This window comes from Orbicella franksi, chromosome 12, assembly GCF_964199315.1.
Source record: "Orbicella franksi chromosome 12, jaOrbFran1.1, whole genome shotgun sequence".
NCBI lineage: Eukaryota > Metazoa > Cnidaria > Anthozoa > Scleractinia > Merulinidae > Orbicella > Orbicella franksi.
The window spans coordinates 20,995,048-21,013,761 of record NC_138156.1 but is presented as its reverse complement, the minus strand read 5'-3'; the positions used below and the strand labels follow the sequence as shown (position 1 = coordinate 21,013,761).

Sequence of the window (18,714 nt, the reverse complement as noted above, 5' to 3'; positions counted from 1 at the left end):
GTCCTGGCCCATGGGCTAAAAAAATAAAAAACAAAAAAGCACACGCTGCAGAAAACAGGCCCATGATCAAGTAAAACGTGGTGCACGTAGCATCAGGAGAATTATCTCGCTTAACCACTTGACCAGTAGCCCAAAGTAGAAAGGTTCGACAAGTAAAGCATCACCAAGATCAGAGAGAGCTAACAAGTTTATACAGGCTTGGGAAATGATGACGTCGTTCTTAGTACCTGGATTGTGATGCCGCCTAAGATGATTGTGGTATTGGCTGCGCCTCGTGAGTCCACAACATTTTGACCACTGTGATGACGCATATCGTTGTCGATAAGAGTACAGACAACGGTAAGCCCAATTGAAAATTAACTTGGTTTAACAAATTTTGCCTCACACATCTTGATTTGAAAATTATCTTAAATGCATTTTTGCAGAAGAAAATCACCTGCTAACCGTTGGCATGAATGTTGATGGACTTTTAACAATGTTATTTTGTAAATTAAAATACAACGAGTTAGAAATGGCTTTTTTTTATTCAAATCCTTGAGTTCACAGAAGTTTCTGGGCTCCGGCAGTTTCGCAAGCGCTATAAATTTCTAAGACAGCAAAACCAACATTCTCCTATCACAGCGATGCAACATGTTTAATGCAATGTTTATCATGCGGCTCTCAAACAATGTTAATAATGTGGTTCTTTTAGAACATTACTAGAGAGCTAATTCATGATACATCTACATTTGTCGATAAAGTTGACAGATCCTTGTGATAATACATTGTTCGTGGCTAGTCTTACGAAGTGCTTTCGTTTCGTCCCGGCCAAGGGAGCCTTCAGAGACCCTTCTGCTTGGCAAGCTCGCTGGGCATCGCGCCCAAAGGTCTCTGAAGTGTCCCTTGGTCGGGACGAAACGAAAGTGTTGCGTACGACTAGCCACGAACAACGCATTATCACAAGTAACTGCCAACTTCATTGTCAATTTTCACTCGTGAATCTGTGCGGTCAGGAATCATTATGCGATATAAGGCGAGATTGCTGTCTTCATTTTGTTAGCGAACGGGACTTTGGGTGCGATGCCCAACGAGTTTGCCGAGCAAAAAGGTCTCTAAATAGCACCTTGGCCGGGACGAAACGAAAGCGCTACTTAAGACTAGCCACGAACAATATATTACTACCTCTAGACATTTAAGAACAAATCTTATTCTAGCCTGCGTAGGTGGCGGAATTTCGCGTCCGAGTGCTTCCGTTTTTGGCGGCGCGGAAGGCGCGAAGCGCAAAATTCCACGCGGGCAAAGCCTACGAGAAATAAAGTCGCGGAGTCCGCCACCAAAAATCTCTCGCTTGCGAGTCCCACCCGTTACGCAGGCTAATGTTATTAGCAGGTAGCGCGTCTGAGCAAATAACTATTGTTAATATAAATTTAGGATTAAGAAATACATTACCATCCTCAACCTCTCGGAAGCATGCACGGCAAAGTTTAACAACATCTGCGTTCATGATCATGCTTTTAAAGCCAGTTTCGAAGAAAAATATTGCCCAGTGAAAACGGGCAACAGACTCAAACTCAAATATGACTTCTTTACTCAGCTGTGGCTTGGAAGGACATTTCGCAGCATGTCCATGACAGCGCGTCGAACGTGTCTCATCTTCCAGCAGTAAATAACAGGGTTTAACGACGAATTCAGAAATAACAAGGTGATTGAAAACATCGAAAAAACTTTCACACCGGCACTTAAGTTACAGATTGCAACGACAGCAAAACTACAGATCTGCGGAACATAACAAAGCAAAAACACAAGATACACATAAAATGTACCAACTGCAGATTTTCTCAGCCTAGCAGTATTTTCTATTTGGCCATTTTGAGCTACTTGTTGCACTTGCAGAGCTTGAATTTGATTTCTATGGCGCCTTACGGCAAAATAAATCTGGAAATACAGCATCGCTGAGATTATGAGGCAAACTACTCCAAAAATGGCAAACACTATGTAAGAAATATTCTTGGGGACCCACAAGTAAAGTAACGAAAGAAATGCACTGACCACCCATATTGTGATTACCACAACAACAACTCGCTTGTGAGTCACAAGTTCCTGGTATCTGAGATGCAGGTGCACAGCCAAGAATCTGTCACCGCTTAGCACCATGACTCCCAAAAATGAAGCGGCAGAAAATAGATACAGGGTGAAGCGGAACGCGGTGTAAAAAGCACCAGTCGTGTTGTCTCGTTGCAACCACTTGACGAGTGTCTCAATGTAAAAAGGCCCGCCAAGTAAACCAACACCGAAATCAGAGACAGCAAGACTCAGAAGCAATGTTTTAAGGGGTAGTGGCAGTGAGGAAGTTCTTCGTAGCGCTTGGATTGTGATGCCGTTAGAGAGAATGGCGGTAATGGTTAGGAAAGCGTTGAACACACAATTTGCGATGTACCACGATTTAAAGTTTTCATATTCCGTACTAGCGGGCTGGTAGAGTAGCACCTCGCGAAAGCCACAAGTACTATTTCCCATGAACTCGTACGTTTTCAATGCTTGCGGTGCTTTTGTAGAGTTAAATGAATCCTCGCTTCTAAATTATCTGACGCATGTTGAAAATAAGAAATTTGACTCAAACATGTTCCGATACACTTCTACAACTTGGTCATAATCCATCGAAGAAGAATTCGCTGGAAAATGTTTAGAAATCCTCGTTCCTAGAAATGGCTTACTCAAAATCCGTTTCAAACTGTCGATGAAGGAACATAAGGTCTCTACTTAGCACATCACTCAGTTAAAATTAATCACGATTTTCATAAAGTCGTCTTTACAAAGCAAGATATTTCAAGTTTCAAATTTCGTGTCTCCACTAACAACTGATGTGTCACATTTTACCTGTAAATTAAAGCTTGGTTTAATAAATGTTTCCTGAAAACTCTAGCAATTATCATATTGTTGATATGTTGCCTGGTTTCGGCTCTTTACGTCTTGGGTTAGTGTAACTTCAATCGATATCTGTGTACAAATTAATGCACTGTTGTTTTGCTAATGAATGATCACCTGCCAACCTTTGTCACAAATGTCAACAGACGCGTCATTTTATTCTCATCAAAGCAAATGAGAGTACAACGAGTTAGGTTCCAATATCAACTGAGTCCAAATGGGTTTAATAAACAAATTCTAGAGTTTCACAGGTATTTGCAGGCGGAGACGTGGGCTCAGTACGCAGGCGCTGTAAATTTATGAGGCAAGAACACTGAATCGATGAGATCAACAATCTCCTATATATGCCATAAAAACGTGTTGAATGAGATGGTTTTTTATGTGGCCCTTTTATAGCGCAACTGTTGCGTTAATTCATGATACATCTTCATTTATTAGAAATTGGAAATCCGCGAATCTGATTGGTTCTGCAATCGTTTGCTATTCAACAATTAGATTATGCGCTCGAGATTTCACGCGATAGTTGAGAGGGCAGAGCCCAAGTCAACTTTCAAGCGTAGAAATCGAGAGCGAATAATCTTATTGTTTTAGTATAAGTCTAGTAGTTTTTCACAAATTTATCTAAATCTTCTTCACAGACACTTAAAAAACGCAAAGAAACGGCTGCCAGTTTGTAAGCACAGGTTGCTGGCTACTCACTATGTAGAACAGATTAGAGAGGTAGTAGCGTAGCCAATCGGAGAACGACATCCGTGATAGAACGCTAATAGCTTTACACTAATTGCTGACAGACAACGATTACCCGCGCGCCGCTCTTCAAATTGAATATTGTTCCTAATTTTAAAAATACACAAAATTGCCTGGTCACCAAGGCCTCGTTGGCTATTCGCTCATAGACTCATAGAAGACTCGGGTTCGTAGTTTAAATATGTTAAATAACAACATGGCAAAAGTCGTTTGGAACGTTTTTATTCCCTTCAGACTTGTGGAAAACAGGTTCTATTTGCCACACTGAATTTTCGAGGAATTTTGAACTAAAAATCATATAAAAGCGAAAGAAAATCCATTGTTTCCTTGCTATTATTTCAAATGCAAAAGTACAAATTTGTAGATTGCCTCTGCACCGACAAGCAGTGCGAAAAATTGCAGTGAATACCCAGACGACCATTCGGTCTTCTTACGCCGGCCTGACGCTTACATGGTGGCTTGAAGATATGAATTTAAAAACGATATTTTACCACTGGAAAATAAATTAAAATTCATATTTTCGCACCGCCAGGTAATATTCTCGGTATTACAAACCGTATTGCAGCAGGCGACCCGGCTTCACATTACAGACGCACTTGGTAAAAGAGAAAAGGATACAATAAATGTGGTCATTGAAAAGAACAATAACAAAAATAATAACAATGAAACGAAAATAAAAATAATAAAAACAACAATGACTAACGCAAAAAGGCTGGCGCGGCGCGATTTGCCGTTAATAAGTAACCTCCTCATTTCATTTGAATATATGTGAGTCTTATGTGTCTCATCTTCCAACAGTAAACAACAGGATTCAAAGATGAATTCGGTAATTAACATCAGAGTCATTGACAAAATGACAAAAACATTAACACCAGTACTAAATTCAGAGATTGCAAGTTCGGCAAATATCTTTTTAAAAAAAAACTAAGTATATGTAAAACGTTCCGACTGCAGATTTTCGTAGCCTGGCAACATTTGCTATTTGGCCATGTGCTTGGAGGGCATGAATTTGAATTCTGTGGCGTCGTACGGTTAAATAGATGAAGCGAGAGAGTTAATCATCTTCAGAAGATTTATTCTCACTGTAATCCCTCTCAGTTTATTTTTAGATCTTCCCCGGTTTCGAACATCCCAGAAGGATCTAGAAATAACCAATCCTGTGACACGAATTTTACTCACGTGGACAGTCCAAGCGGCTTTACGCGTGTTTTCAACCTCCACGAAAACATCCACGCAACGCGCGCGGTAACTTTCGCGAAAGAACTGGGTACAATGTCTAAAAATAAGTGGAGTATGTGGGTTAACTTTTTTTCTCTTCATCCTCTCTTGCCTGACGCAAAACAAACAAACAAACAAACAAAAAATAGATAGATATATACAAAACAAGGACAGTTGATATAGTCAAGTTCAGTCTATTTAATTCACAATGAACACTTTTAGCTAATGTCAAACTTTACTGTCAAATTTAGCGATATCACGGCGTCGACCTATCAGGTTTATTACACGGGGACCCGTTCTGTATGTCTCCTTACATTCTTTTCGAGCACAAGGGACCTGCTATTTGTACTTCCTATTCAGTCCATTTTTTGCACCTGTTAAACGGCAGGTTCAGTTTTGGAACCTTCCCGGTCTCAAACTGGTTAGGCCGACGCCTTTTAGGACCGGCTGCGAAATGTTGGTTGTTTTCAAACGGTAAGGTCTCAAATACATCTGTTTCAGCATCTTCAGTGCATGATTAACAGCTGATTTACTCACAGTTATTCACAACTGGATCGGTATCGGACCGTTTAAACAAACATTCTGGTCCTTTCCGGTTTGGACACGCCGAGAACCAGTCCCGTGTAAACAAGAGTATTAACTAGACTGAACTAAGACATGCTAACTGAGAACCGCAAAATGACTCGTGAATTTTGTTTTTCTACGACATTTGGGGCGTTTTCCATTCGAAGAAAAATCCCAGTTTGAATTCCCAGAAATTCCAAGTGGCGAATGGAACAGCATTTTCCGGAATTTAAAGGAAAAGACGACAAAAGTACACAATTTTCGGTTTTTTTACCGTGAATTTCCGTTCCATTTGACTTTCTACCCGAAATTTCCGGAACTTTCGGTGGAATTGTCCACTTTTCGGAAATTCAACAATTTCCGGTTTTTGTGGAAACTCTCCCAGGAAATTTCCCACCATTTGTCTCCATTTCTACATTTTCGACATTTTCAGTTGAATGGAAAGCGCCCTAGGTTCTCAGTTCTAGGAAGTCAACACGCAAAAAGGCACCGGTGTACAATGGTTTTATGTCCTCTCTATCTCGGTCAACAATTCCTTTCAAAAAATGCTGCACACGCTTCTTAACGTCCTACGGTTCTACGTTTAGGTTTTGCGAGAGCATGAGATGATTACTGAACTGTACCTGCCTAGTGTTCAGGCGTTCCCTTCCAGTCAAACCGATTTGACGCGTACTGACCTTGCGCTCGCCTGCGAGAGGAAGAGAACACCTAGGGGCAACTAAAGACCTTAATTTCTACGAATGAATTAAATAACGTACGTTAAGAAATGTTTCTATCGTTTGTCTCTTTAACTATTTGTCCCTTTAACAATAAATAGTAGTTTAACGAATATCAAAATAAATCTATCGAAAACAAGTCTTTAAAATCTACAATTTATTCCAAATATTTTGTATAATTTTCCTGTTTACTGGCTAAAAACTCAAAACAAGTAATAACGTGCATTTCTATTTGGTTCACTTTGGCAGACTTCATACAGCTGAAGAACCTGAGCCCGCACATTTTAAAGACAGTCACTGCATGTTCAATCAGATTGCACATGGTGTTTTTTCGGCCAATCAGGCTCAAGACCATAACCGATAGTGACTTGGATTACGTGAATTTTCGCTTTCAGTTCTGATTGGTTTAGTCAAGAGAGGATGAAGAGTAAAAGAGTTAATCCCCTACAGGCCTTATACCCATGATTATCCCTCTAAGGTTTTTTTTAGGTATGACACCCAGTTCTTCCACCGATAATGCTATTACACACGTTGCCTGGATGTTTTTGTACAGGATGACAATAGGTGTAAAGTCGCTTGGGCCGTCCACGGGGTCAAAGCCTTCGTCACTGGATTAGATATTTCTAAACCCTCCGGAGGGATAACTTGAGAGATGTTTTCCAAAGGGATTAACCCTCTGACCCTGTTATATCTCTTAGTTTAGTATGCTATTTTTACCGCAACATTTACGGTTTCTATTCTGATGGAAACACTCTGGTCGGCTTACGCAAAGAGGACAGGCGACAACAAAGACAACGCCCAGTAAATTCGCAATTATCTAAGTAGTGTCTATGCGCTCAAGAACTAGCTCGAGCTGAATATGGAAAGATAGCACTTACTTTATCAATTATGCCGTAATAGAGCATTTCTGAGTTGCCTTTTCTTCCTGTCTGAAAACATTCCTCGTGCAAAACTTTTCATATGTACATGATTTTTTTTTCTTCACGAAAATGAACACACAGGTGAAACAAATTTTCACCTGAATGGTTTCGCATCAAAACTTGTTTTCACACAGATCCAAAAGCAAAGGCAATTCAGAAATGACCTGTTAGCCATCGTGGTTCAAGTTAGCTGAAGACGACTAAATTAAAAACGATTCAAGAGTACGAAAATGTGTAACGCACGTGCAAAATCACTACACGCTTCGTTAAAACGTTTGTTTCGTGACGTTCTCTCTTTTGTTGCCGTCGCCAGTTTTCCGGCCGAGCGACACAGGACAACATCTTTAGACGTAAATAGTTTTAACTCCAACAGAAATTCACTTTGTAGAACTGGATCAAACCGCGTCATTCATATCCTTTATGTTTGACACAATGTCAATCTTCCTTACCGTCGCGGCCACCACACGATGGAGAGACATAGCGGAACCCATTGAAGTGCCAGGTCGGCCGGGTCCCATTGCGGACTCGGTTCTTCCTCTCATGTTCACGTGCGACTCACGTGGCGACAAAAGTTTGTCGCGATTGGCTTGGCCATGCGTCGCGACCTCACTGCTATTACCTCGAAGAGTTAAAAACTTTTTCACCAGGGTCTTCCAATCAATAACCTCCTCGATTCGAGCATTTCTCTGAGTGCTATTTCGATGACGAAGACCTCCGTTGGGAAGCCACGTGTTGGACGTTTCATATAACGGGTTCATCGAGGTGCTTTCCGGAAGCTGTTCATCTGTGCGTAGAATATCAATAATGTCCGCCCGGCAGCATTTGAGTTTCGTCTTGTACAGCAAGCGCAAGTAAGAGAATAGTTTGGTGACAAGATTAAGGGGGGAGGGGGTGGTGGTCGAACGCTTCATGTTTCGGATCAACTTGGCGCGGCCGAATTTCCACTCAATGTCTGACTGCATCTGAATTCGCTGGTAAGTGTCGCTCATCATAGCGATGAGCAGATTAATAAGAACGATGATTGTTATCACATTATAGATCCCGAACGTAGCTTTGGCTAGCATAAACGTGGAGTTGTCTTTGGCGCCATCTTTTAGCTTGTCGACCTCTGTTAATCCGAATAAACTAAAAAATAACAGTTCGAAGCAACGAAAGAAGTCCACAGCCGTGCTTTGCAACCCATTCCCGCCTTCACTAGGTTGATAGGTCGACATAGGTCGGTAGACTGCTGCCAGGTGAGCGGTGAAGCCAACCATGAAGATTGATAGAATTACGAGGAACCGCACCAGGTCGTACATGAGGTCCCGGATGATCACCCCCCATGGACCGAACAAATGATGAAAAGAGAGAAAATCCAACAACTGCGCAAAGCAAAGCATCATGGATATCGCGAAAAACTGGTTCCGAGAGTATATCACGTCGATTCTGTGCTGGTCTTGGAAACCAAACGCCGCTAAATGTAGCAAAATGCCGATCAGGCTTAAAAATAACACAATGATCGGGATCCAACCCAGTCCCGCGCGGTCGTGGGGGTCCGTGAGCTGCGATAATAATAGTCCTGATAGCCAGATTAATAAAAGCCACTCGTACCACCTGGGAAGTAACGTTGCACCAGTCAAATCCTCCCACGGTACCACGACAGTGAAGCTAAACAATACAATAAGGTAGAAATGAGAGATCAGATGGCAGATGAATTTAATAATCGGTATCTTATGATGCCTATCGTTCCACGGTAGACAAAGGAAAGCCCATAGCGGCGGACATATCAGGCACAGCGTAAACAACAGAAAGTACTTCCAGTCATCCCACTGAAAGTCTCCGCGCCAAACATCCCCGAGATAAACCTGAACCAAAGGGTGTGATACGCAGGTTTTCTGCTCGCACTCGATCAGGTAATCCAGAAATGGTACGTCCCGGTCGTCAACGGCGGTCAGCAGTTTCTCTGCGCTATCTGCGCATGCGAGGGAAAGCAGCTCGGACGCAATGTTCTCACAAACGTTTCCCGCCGCCAGCAGGTCGCGGCCGCGCTCTTTTTCCCGCGTCGACTCGTTCCGGTAGTGTTTCGAGAGCTTGGCCGCGGCGTAGATTGGTGCGGGGCATTGGAGAATGAAGTCGATGACAGACTCGTTTTCATCCAAGTTTGAGCAAACCATCAGATCAAACAAAAACTACAAGAAAATACAATGATATTAAAGTCAATACCTATCATACTACTGCAAGTTCCGCCAACGCAATCCTACGCATATGGGTTATTGACCAAGAGTGAGGTCAAGATGGTTAGATATTGGCCAAGTTCTCAGTTTTTTTTTGCGTGTTTATGAACTGGAAAGGAGTTGAGGTCCATAAACTGGCAAAAAAAAAATAAACAGAACGAGGCCAATTAATATCCAGCCACCTTGACCGAACAAACTTGGTTAACGAAGGATTTATTATAAGGGGAAAAAAAACACCATTTTCTTGCGGGACACAGCAGGTAATCCCGAGCAAGCAGGATAGCGCCATCTTGCCCGCTCGTGTAGCCAATCACAGCTCAGGATTCGGTTCCTTTTGCGTGCTCACGGAGCTGGCCACATAATAAAAAACGATACTAAGGTCGAACAGAATGACGCGAGACGGTCAGACGAAACACGGCGCAGAAAGGTAGAAGACAAAGACAGGAGTCCCCGGGGATCGAGTCTTACCGGGCCAGTACCAAACAGCCCTGTCAATACTAAGGTATCACCCTCAATTATTGCCCCTGGGTGTCCAAGCTATAGGTCATGAGTTAGGTTGGGCCAGTCAGGTTTATGAGTCATCTGGGGAGAACGCAAAACTACAGTAATATGTCAAGATCTTCAAGATGGCGCCTTGGCGATCACACCAGAGAAAATAAGAAACTGTTTATATTAAACAACAAGAACGTTTAACAATGCAATATTACCTTCCGGTCAGCTAACAACAGCTCGGTGTTGAGTTCCTGTTGCAGTAAATACCTTACTACTGTTAGGTGACCGTGCATGGCAGCATAACAAATGGGAAACTTGCCATCCTAAAGAGAACAAACAGGTGGACAGTTAGAGTTAGTCAGCTTGCCATTCTTCCCAAAAACGGCCTATCCTTTTGGTCAGCATCAATAATATCGATTTTTTTTCTGACCAGTCTCGATATTTCCTCAGTTCTGGTAAACAGTGATAAGAGAACAGGAAAGAAGTGGAACTGAGTCTGCGCCAGCAGACAGCACCGTGGAGCCTGGGGACATGTACAAGAGTGTCAGCCCCTTCACAGCACTTTCTCAAAATCATTAATAATTCGTCAAGTTTAAACAAAGAAAATCATGATCGGGACGGTGTTTGGATAACTGATCTTAATTAGCATAGGTTTTTACGATTTTATTTCTTTCATTTTTGGTTGGCTTCAGTTTCGATTGAGAAGATATGTCAAACACGAAAGACCGTGTTTGACCACATTTCTAAATACCTCAAAGTTCGTCAAAAATACTCCACTACGCGTCTTATTTTCAATTCAACTCTCCTCTAAGTGTTTAGAAATGTGTCCAAACACGGTCTTTCGTGTTTGATATATTGCGTCAAACGCAAAACTCCAGTGCCACTTATGCTGCCTCAACGTTTAAGAGTTTAAAGCGATATGTGTCAGACCTTTGTGAGAAGACGTGGTAAATCACATTATGAGCTGACATAAGATTGATCACAGTTGTTTATCCCTCTTAGCATATGCGGCATACGAAACAACTGTGGTCAATTCAGCGACTCCGTAGAATCACGACACTCAATAACAGGCTCAAGGATAAATTGAACTGTATTTCATTCACAAAATCAGAAGGTTTACATGCTAAGCCACTCTGATCTGCAACGCACAAGCTATATGAAAATGAGAAAAGTTTTTCTTCATCCATATACGCCCATGTTAACATTCTCCTTTGCGAAATATCAAGGATCTGACTTAAAGTTTAGCTCTGTCTTGTAAAGAAAGCAACAACACGTTTGATCACGTAGTGTGCATATTTATCTACAAAAGCAGCCACAGTCCTTTCAAAAAGCTCCAGAAATTTGATAGCTACCTCTAACTTCTCGAATTATTCACTGAAGCTTTCCTTAGACTAGGATAGGCATGTTGCAGTATGTCCAAAACAGCGCGTCGAATGTGTCTCATCTTCCAGCAGTAAATAACAGGGTTTAAAGTTGAATTAAGAAATAACAAGGTCGTTGAAGTTATTGCAAAAACTTTTACACCGGTAGTGATGCTGGAGATTACAAAGACAGCAAAATTACAGAACTGCGGAACATAACAAAGCCAAAACACCAGATAGACGTAAAATACACCGACTGCAGATTTTCTGAGCCTAGCAGCGTTCGCTGTTTGGCCATTCTGTGCTACTTGTTGTACTTGCAGGGCTTGAATTTGATTTCTGTGGCGCCGTACAGCTTTATAAATCTTAAAATAAAGCGCAGCTGTGATTAGTAGGCAAACTACCCCAATAACGCTAATCACCACGTTAGAAATATTTGCGTAGACGAAAACCAGTGAAACAAATGCACTGAACACCCATATTGAGATTACCACAGCAACAGCCCACTTGTGAGTCATAAGTTCCTGGTATCTCAGATGGAGGTGCACAGCAAGGAATCTGTCAGTGCTTAAAACCATAACTCCCAAAAACGAAGCTGCAGTAAATAAGCACGAGATAACGAGAAACGAGGTGCATGTAGCATCAGTTGAATTGTCTCGCTGTAACCACTTGACGAGTAGCCCAAAGTAGAAAGGTTCGACAAGTAAACCAACGCCAAGATCAGAGACAGCAAGATTTAGAAGCAATGTTTTAAGAGGTTGTGGCAACGATGAAGTTTTTCTTAGCGCCTGGATTGTGACGCTGTTGAAGATGATGGCGCTAATAATTAGGAAAGCGTTGAAGACACAGTTAACAATGTACCACAAATATAAGTTTTCATCTTCCATTCTCGTGAGCTGGTAGACCAGCAATTCCTCACAAATTGGGTTTTCCATGAGCTTGAATGTTTTCAATCCTTACGGTGCTTCTCTCAGGTTACACACTTTTCGTGAACTCCTGGATTATCTCACGCACGCTCAAAATGAAACTATGTTCTCGAATGTTTCTATGACTTGCCCATAACTCTATTCAATAAGTAAATCTCGTCCAAATTTTGCACTCAAAAGCCGTTTCCTTAATACCTCAGTAAAGTACGTCCGTCGACATTTTCATAAAGCCATGATTATAAGACAAAGTATTTATCTTGGGAAGTTTCAAATTCCCTGTCTTTGTTTAAGCCAGATGTCGTATATTTCATCTTAAAAGATTACCGTTTTTGATCTATTTTGCCTGACACATCTAAGAAGCAGCAAATCGTTGACTCTTAATTATATTCTTTTGTAAATTAGAATACGAATATTAGGATATCAAAAAATATATATTCTCAAACAGAAAATCAGTAGCAGGGCACCCCAAATTAATATATTTCGCAGTGTGTCCGGTTCTAACGTGTCTCATCTTCCAGCAGTAAATTGCAGGGTTCAAAGATGAGTTCAGTAACATCGGGGTTGCTGAAGAAATGTCAGAAACGTTTAAGCCGGGGCTTAATCGAATGCTACCACAGCAAAACTACAAAACGTCCGTCAATAACAAAGGAAAAACACTAAGTATACATACCGACTGCAGATTTTCTTAGCTTCTCAGCATTTGCTACCCTCTTTTTTAATAAAAATGTAACTCCCTTTTTTTTATTTTTAAGAATATATTTTGGAAAACATCAGTAGTATCTATCTGCAGTACACGAATCGATCCCGATTTGACGAAACTAGGCACGCACGGTGGTGTCCCGTTAATTTTTCGGTAAGGTGAGCTAAGACTCTCCAATATGGTCTACATAACGATTTTAGCGCGATCAAGTAAATTTCGCTTCGAAATGGCGGAGATTCTAGAACGAATTTAACGAATTTTGGAAAAAACAATTTAGAAGATAACGGAAGTAAACGAGAAAGTAGTTTTTCTTATAATCTCGAGATTCCAAACGACAATTCTAGCTCAAGGTCGCCAAACAATCGTACGAGTCGCTTCGCACGTGTTTGCGATATTAACACATGTAGTTAAAAAAAAATTCTTCCTTTCTCCATGTTAACGGCAAAACTAGCCTAAAAAAACCAACAACAACAACAACAAAAAACAGCACTAGCCGTATGTTCGATGCTAATAAAATTTCTGCAAGAAGTTATGTGTGTGACATCAGGCTTTATTGTCTGCATTCTAGCTCCATTCATTTACTTTAACGCCATCAAAGTCATCATGGGACAAATAATCTGACGTGGTGTCGGAATAATCCACTTTTTCTTCCTTTATGTTCATATGACGTCATACACGAATAGTTAACAAACTGATTGTCAGTAAAATCACACAAGTTAAATACTTGTATAATAATAATAATAATAATAATAGTAATAGTAATAATAATGATAATGATAATGATAATGATAATGATAATGATCATCATAATAATAATATTTATACAAGGGGGCGATCTCACATAAAGTGGTTTTCAGAACGGCCCTGTGGAAAATATTATAAAAACGTAAAAGCTATACAAAACAATGCTACTTAAACGCAAAAGATACGATATAAATAAAATAGATGCATTCTTCAAGCACTTTCCTAGTCATTAAATGTTGGCAAGACAAAACAGAACAATACCAGGTTTTCTTTCATGTCATATTGCAAAAAATAGTGTCTTGGCTGAATAGATTCACGATTGTTTCGTCTTAACAGTCCATATTACGTAACTGGTCGGACCAAGTTCTCCTTAAACTAGTTCGACAAATTTATGATCTCTCTTACGGCTATTGACTTTCATCATTACAGACATCTACTAAGATGGTTGAACGCAACACGTCAAAATTGTCAGTTTTAAATCGATAATGCCAAGCTAACCTCCAAAAAAAAAAACTGGAACAAATTGACTTTACGTTCGTTGCACAATAAAGCAAAGGGAACGTAATGCAGATCACTTTCTTTCAACAGTCAGTACAGCTGGTCTTTTCATTTGCACCAATAAAAACGTTTTCTTCCAAAAGTCTTGCTGAGGCGCTTGCAGCAAAATATTCAACTTCCGCTTCATAATCCTAACTAAGATTGCGGAGACTAATATTCTGTATACGGCAGAGTTTGGTTTACCAGGCGTTGAAAGAAGAGAAATATAATAAATCAAGGAACTCTGTCAAAAAGTTATGGAATCAAACAAAACGTGTAAGTTATTCATCTGGCCCCAGTTGTTCAAAGGGCGAATAGCGTTATCCGCACTTTGAATAACAGGACCCTGGTCTCATGCATTCACTCTCCTTATCCATGCAGTTCTAAATTACAGATAATTTTTTTTGTAAGATATGTTCATTATAGCGTGCAGTGACGAATGTAGCTCATCTTCCAGTGTTAAATAACAGGGTCAAAGATGAATTTAAAAGGTTTACATGCGAAGCTAATCTGATCGGCAACGCACAAACTTTGAAAGCACAAAAACTTCTTGTTCATTCACATACGCCCATATTTTCATTTTCCTTTGATAAATGTTAAAGGACAGAGTGGTTTAGCTCTGTTTTGTAAACAAAGCCATAACGCGCTTGATTGCGTAGTGGTCTTATCTATCTATACTGCTATACCATAAAAATTGCTCTCAGGCCTTTCGAAAAGTGCCAAGAATTAACTGACTACCCCTGGCTTTTCCACCGCTATTCACTAAAGCTTTCCTTAGTTGTGACTTGGAAATATATTTCTCACAACGTCCAAGACAGCGCGTCGAATGTGTCTCATTTTCCAGCAGTAAATAATAATTGGTTTAACGACGAATTGAAAAATAACAAGGTCGTTGAAAAACTGAAGAAAACTATTACACCGGGACTTATTAAGCCAGAGATTACAACGACAGCAAAACTACAGATCTTCGGAAGATAACAAAGCAGAAACACTAGATAGACGTAAAATACACCGACTGCAGATTTTCTCAACCTAGCAGCATTTGCTAGCTGGTCGTTCGGTGCCACTTTTAGGGCTTGAACTTGATTTCTGTGGCGCCGCACGGCCAAATAAAGCTTGATATAAAACATCGCTGAGAATACAAGGTAAACTACTCCAAAAATGGCAAACACTATGTAAGAAATATTCGTGGGGACCCACAAGTAAAATAACGAAGGAAATGTACTGAACACCCATACTAAAATGACCACAGCAACAACTCGCTTGTGAGTCGCAAGTTCCTGGTATCTGAGATGGAGGTGCACAGCAAAGAATCTGTCCCCGTTAGAGCCATCAATCCCGAAAAAGAAGCTGTGGAAAATAGATATAATGTAGAGAGAAACGTGGTGCATGTAGCATCAGTTGAGTTGTCGTCCTGAAACCACTTGACCAGTAGTCCAAAGTAGAAAGGTTCGACAAGTAAACCAACACCAAGATCGGAGACAGCAAGATTCAGAAGCAAGGCTTTCAGAGGCTTTGGTAACGATGAAGTTTTTCGTAGCGCCTGGATTGTGACACCGTTCATCATGATGGCGCTAACAGTTAGGAAAGCGTTCAAGGCACAGTTAACAATGTACCACGAACGCAAGTTTTTATTCTCCCTACTCGCGGGCTGGAATATCACCAATTCCTCACAAACTGGATTTTTCATAATCCTTTATATCGTCAGTTCCTACGGTGCTTTTCTTGTATTAAATAATCTCTGTAAGTTCACGGATTATCTGACGCACTTTAAGGTGAACAAGAGAACTCAGAAGCCGTTTACCTAAAACCTTATTAAAGTTCATCAAAATTCATTGTAAGTCATTATAAGACAAAATATTCATTTTGGGAAGTTTCAAATTCTCTCTCTTTGTCTAAAACAGATGTCGCACAGTCATCTGAAAAAAAAGTTCAATTTAACAAATTTTGCCTGACACATCTAAGGAGCGGGATATCGTTAACTCGCTGCCCGATTTTGCTCTTTTCATCTCAGGCGCAGGCGTAAAATTCAATCGACTTGTGTGTGCAAATGCATTTTTGCACCTGCAAACTGGACTCTTTAATTCTTTTCTTTGGTGAATTAGAATAAGATGGGACAGGTTCCTACTGTCAACTAAGCAAATAGTCTTGTCTGCGGTTACGGACTGATTATTCGCAAAAGCACATAACAAAGTTAAGCGCATCTATATATGCAATGCATTTTCAAACACTTTCCTAGCTAGACGTTCAATAAATTAAAATGTCGGCGAGACAAAACGGAAGAACACCAGGTTTTCTTTTGTGGTCAGTTCTAAAATGGCAGTTAAGCTAAATTTTAAAGTCACGATTGTTTCATCTATTACGTAATTCGGTGAACTGAGTGCTCCTTGGACCGGTTCCCGAAATGTCAATGATATGTTTCAGAGGTACTGAATTTCACCAGCGGACATAAACGAAGGTCGTTACGCGTACCACCTGCTTACAATACTCAGTCCTTTACTGTGCACCAATGGAAACGTTCTTTAATTAAACAATCTGCTAAGGAAGACAGACAACCTTTATCTAAGCACGATTAAAATTAGAGCTCAGTAGCTAATGGGGTCATGCAAAAAACATACTGATAAGGTGCTTGCTGCAAAATATTCAACTTGCGCTTCAGAATCCTCCCTACGATTGCAGAGACCGACTATTATATGGCACTGCTGGGTTTAATAGGCGTTAAAATAAGAATAATATAACCAAGACAATAACACTTCAACAAATACAGTCAAGTAACTCTGTTAAAAAGTTATCGAATCAAACAGTTGTTCAAAGGCCGGGGTAGATAGCGAAGTTTGTTTTGACAACACTTATCCATCAGATAGTGTTATACGCACTTTGAACTTCTGAATTAACCCACACATTCGCTCTTCTCATCCAGTTCTAATTTGAAGACATATTTCGCAGTATGCCCATGATAGCGTGCCGAATGTATTTTATCTTCCAGCGTTGTATAACAGAGTTCAAAGATGAATTTAAAAGGTTTACCTACTAACTTAATCTGATATGCAACGAACAATATACTGATTGTCCCTAGATAAATATGAAAGGACAGAACTACAGTTTAGTTCTGTAATATGAGCAAAGCCACAACACGCTTGACCGCGTAGTGGGCTTATCTATCTATTCTATTCACAGAATGCAGCTATCAGGCCTTTTAAAAAGTACCAAGAATTAAATGGCTTGTCTTAATGGTCAGCTAGCCCAGCTTTTCTAACGCTATTCACTGAAGCTTTCCTTAGTCGTGACTTGGAAATATAATTCGCAGAATGTCCAAGACAGCCCGTCGAATGTGTCTCATTTTCCAGCAGTAAATAACAGGGTTTAATGCTGAATTGAGAAATACCAAGGTCGTTGAAAAAAGGAAAAAAACTTTTGCACCGGTGCTTAAGTCGGACATTGTAACGACAACAAAACCACAGAACTGCGGGAAATTACAGAGCAAAAACACAAGATACACGTAAAATGTGCCGACTGCAGATTTCCTCAGCCTAGCAGCGTTCGCTATTTGGCCATTCTGTGCTACTTGCTGTACTTGCAGGGCTTGAATTTGATTTCTATGGCGCCGTACGGCGATATAAATCTTGTAGTAAAGCACCCCTGAGACTACGAGGCAAATTACTCCAGAAATGGCAACCATATTGTTGAAAATAACCGTGGAGACCCATAAGTAAAATAACGAACCCAATGCACTGTACACCCACATTGAGATTACCACAGCAACAACACGCTTGTGAGTCACAAGTTCCTGGTATCTGAGATGGAGATGCACAGCTAAGAATCTGTCCCAGCTTAGAGCTATGACTCCGAAAAATGACGCCGCACAAAAAAAGCTTATGATCACGAAGAACGTGGTGTATGTAGCATCAGTTGAGTTGCCTCGCTGTAACCACTTGACGAGTAGGCCAATGTAGAAAGGTTCGACAAGTAAACCAACACCAAGATCAGAGACAGCAAGACTCACAAGTAATGTTTTAAGAGGTTGTGGCAGTGATGAAGTTTTTCTCAGCGCCTGGATTGTGACGCTGTTGAAGATGATGACGACAATGGTAAGGAAAACGTTAAAGACACTATAACCAGTGTACCATGATCTTAGGTTTTCATCTTTCGTACTCGTGGGCTGATACAGCAGCAACTCCTCACAAACTGGATTTTTCATAACCTTGTATGTTATGTAATCTTTGTGAGCTCCTGGATTATCTGACGCAGTTTAAAAATGACAAATGTTCTCATACGCGTCTATGACTTGACGCTAACTCCATTGAATAAGCAGTCACAGGAAAATTTCGTTCCAAATTTTGCACTTAACACCCGTTCACTTAATACTTTACGGAAATTTTCATAAAGCCGTTATCATGAGACAAAATATTTATTTTAGGAAGTTGCAAATTCCCTCTCTTTGTCTAAAACAGATGTCTTACAGTTCAGCCGGCTGAAATAAAAGCTCAGTTAAATCAATTTTTCCCGACACATCTAAGTAGCAGGATACATATGCCATTGACCTGCCGCCTCTTCTTGCTATAACTTCTGACCATGCCCATAACAAGGCATAACGGCGTGCCGAATGTGTCTTACCTTCCAGCATTAAATAACAGGTGAAAGCAGATGAATTAATAAATAACATGATCCATAA

At 40.6% G+C, this 18,714-nt stretch overlaps 4 protein-coding genes and 1 pseudogene across 9 annotated transcripts in view; all 5 read right to left on the bottom strand.

Annotated features, from left to right (window-relative positions):
* Window positions 1-16,086, bottom strand: part of LOC145462747 (melanocortin receptor 4-like) — a 53,855-nt pseudogene extending 37,769 nt beyond the window's left edge. Inside the window, exon 1 of the transcript XR_014041250.1 lies at window positions 14,081-16,086. The product of XR_014041250.1 is annotated as a melanocortin receptor 4-like (transcript). The remainder of the gene's footprint in view (window positions 1-14,080) is intronic.
* Window positions 994-2,527, bottom strand: LOC145462742 (octopamine receptor beta-1R-like). The gene has a single exon (XM_081446336.1). It carries the CDS (start codon window positions 2,494-2,496, stop codon window positions 1,570-1,572), a length of 927 nt encoding a protein of 308 aa, XP_081302462.1. The 5' UTR covers window positions 2,497-2,527; the 3' UTR covers window positions 994-1,569.
* LOC145462727 (uncharacterized) overlaps window positions 4,651-18,714 on the bottom strand; it is a 179,673-nt gene continuing 165,609 nt past the window's right edge. For 4 of the 5 annotated variants that reach the window (XM_081446318.1, XM_081446319.1, XM_081446321.1 and 1 more), the window contains 2 exons: window positions 9,990-10,097; window positions 4,651-9,237 (listed from right to left, as the gene is read on the bottom strand). In XM_081446318.1, the coding sequence (XP_081302444.1) occupies window positions 7,465-9,237; window positions 9,990-10,097 (1,881 nt within the window). In that variant the 3' untranslated portion in view covers window positions 4,651-7,464. The remainder of the gene's footprint in view (window positions 9,238-9,989; window positions 10,098-18,714) is intronic. The other variant, XM_081446322.1, reaches the window with a different exon arrangement.
* LOC145462740 (melanocyte-stimulating hormone receptor-like) lies at window positions 10,089-13,493 on the bottom strand. The gene has a single exon (XM_081446334.1). The coding sequence runs from the start codon at window positions 12,068-12,070 to the stop codon at window positions 11,129-11,131; it is 942 nt and encodes a 313-aa protein (XP_081302460.1). The 5' UTR covers window positions 12,071-13,493; the 3' UTR covers window positions 10,089-11,128.
* LOC145462746 (histamine H2 receptor-like) lies at window positions 16,867-18,260 on the bottom strand. The gene has a single exon (XM_081446339.1). It carries the CDS (start codon window positions 18,238-18,240, stop codon window positions 17,320-17,322), a length of 921 nt encoding a protein of 306 aa, XP_081302465.1. The 5' UTR covers window positions 18,241-18,260; the 3' UTR covers window positions 16,867-17,319.

Bases quoted from the DNA above. Each gene is read 5' to 3' on its own strand.
- LOC145462742 (XM_081446336.1), bottom strand. From the start codon at position 2,496: ATGGGAAATAGTACTTGTGGCTTTCGCGAGGTGCTACTCTACCAGCCC.
- LOC145462740 (XM_081446334.1), bottom strand. From the start codon at position 12,070: ATGGAAAACCCAATTTGTGAGGAATTGCTGGTCTACCAGCTCACGAGA.
- LOC145462746 (XM_081446339.1), bottom strand. From the start codon at position 18,240: ATGAAAAATCCAGTTTGTGAGGAGTTGCTGCTGTATCAGCCCACGAGT.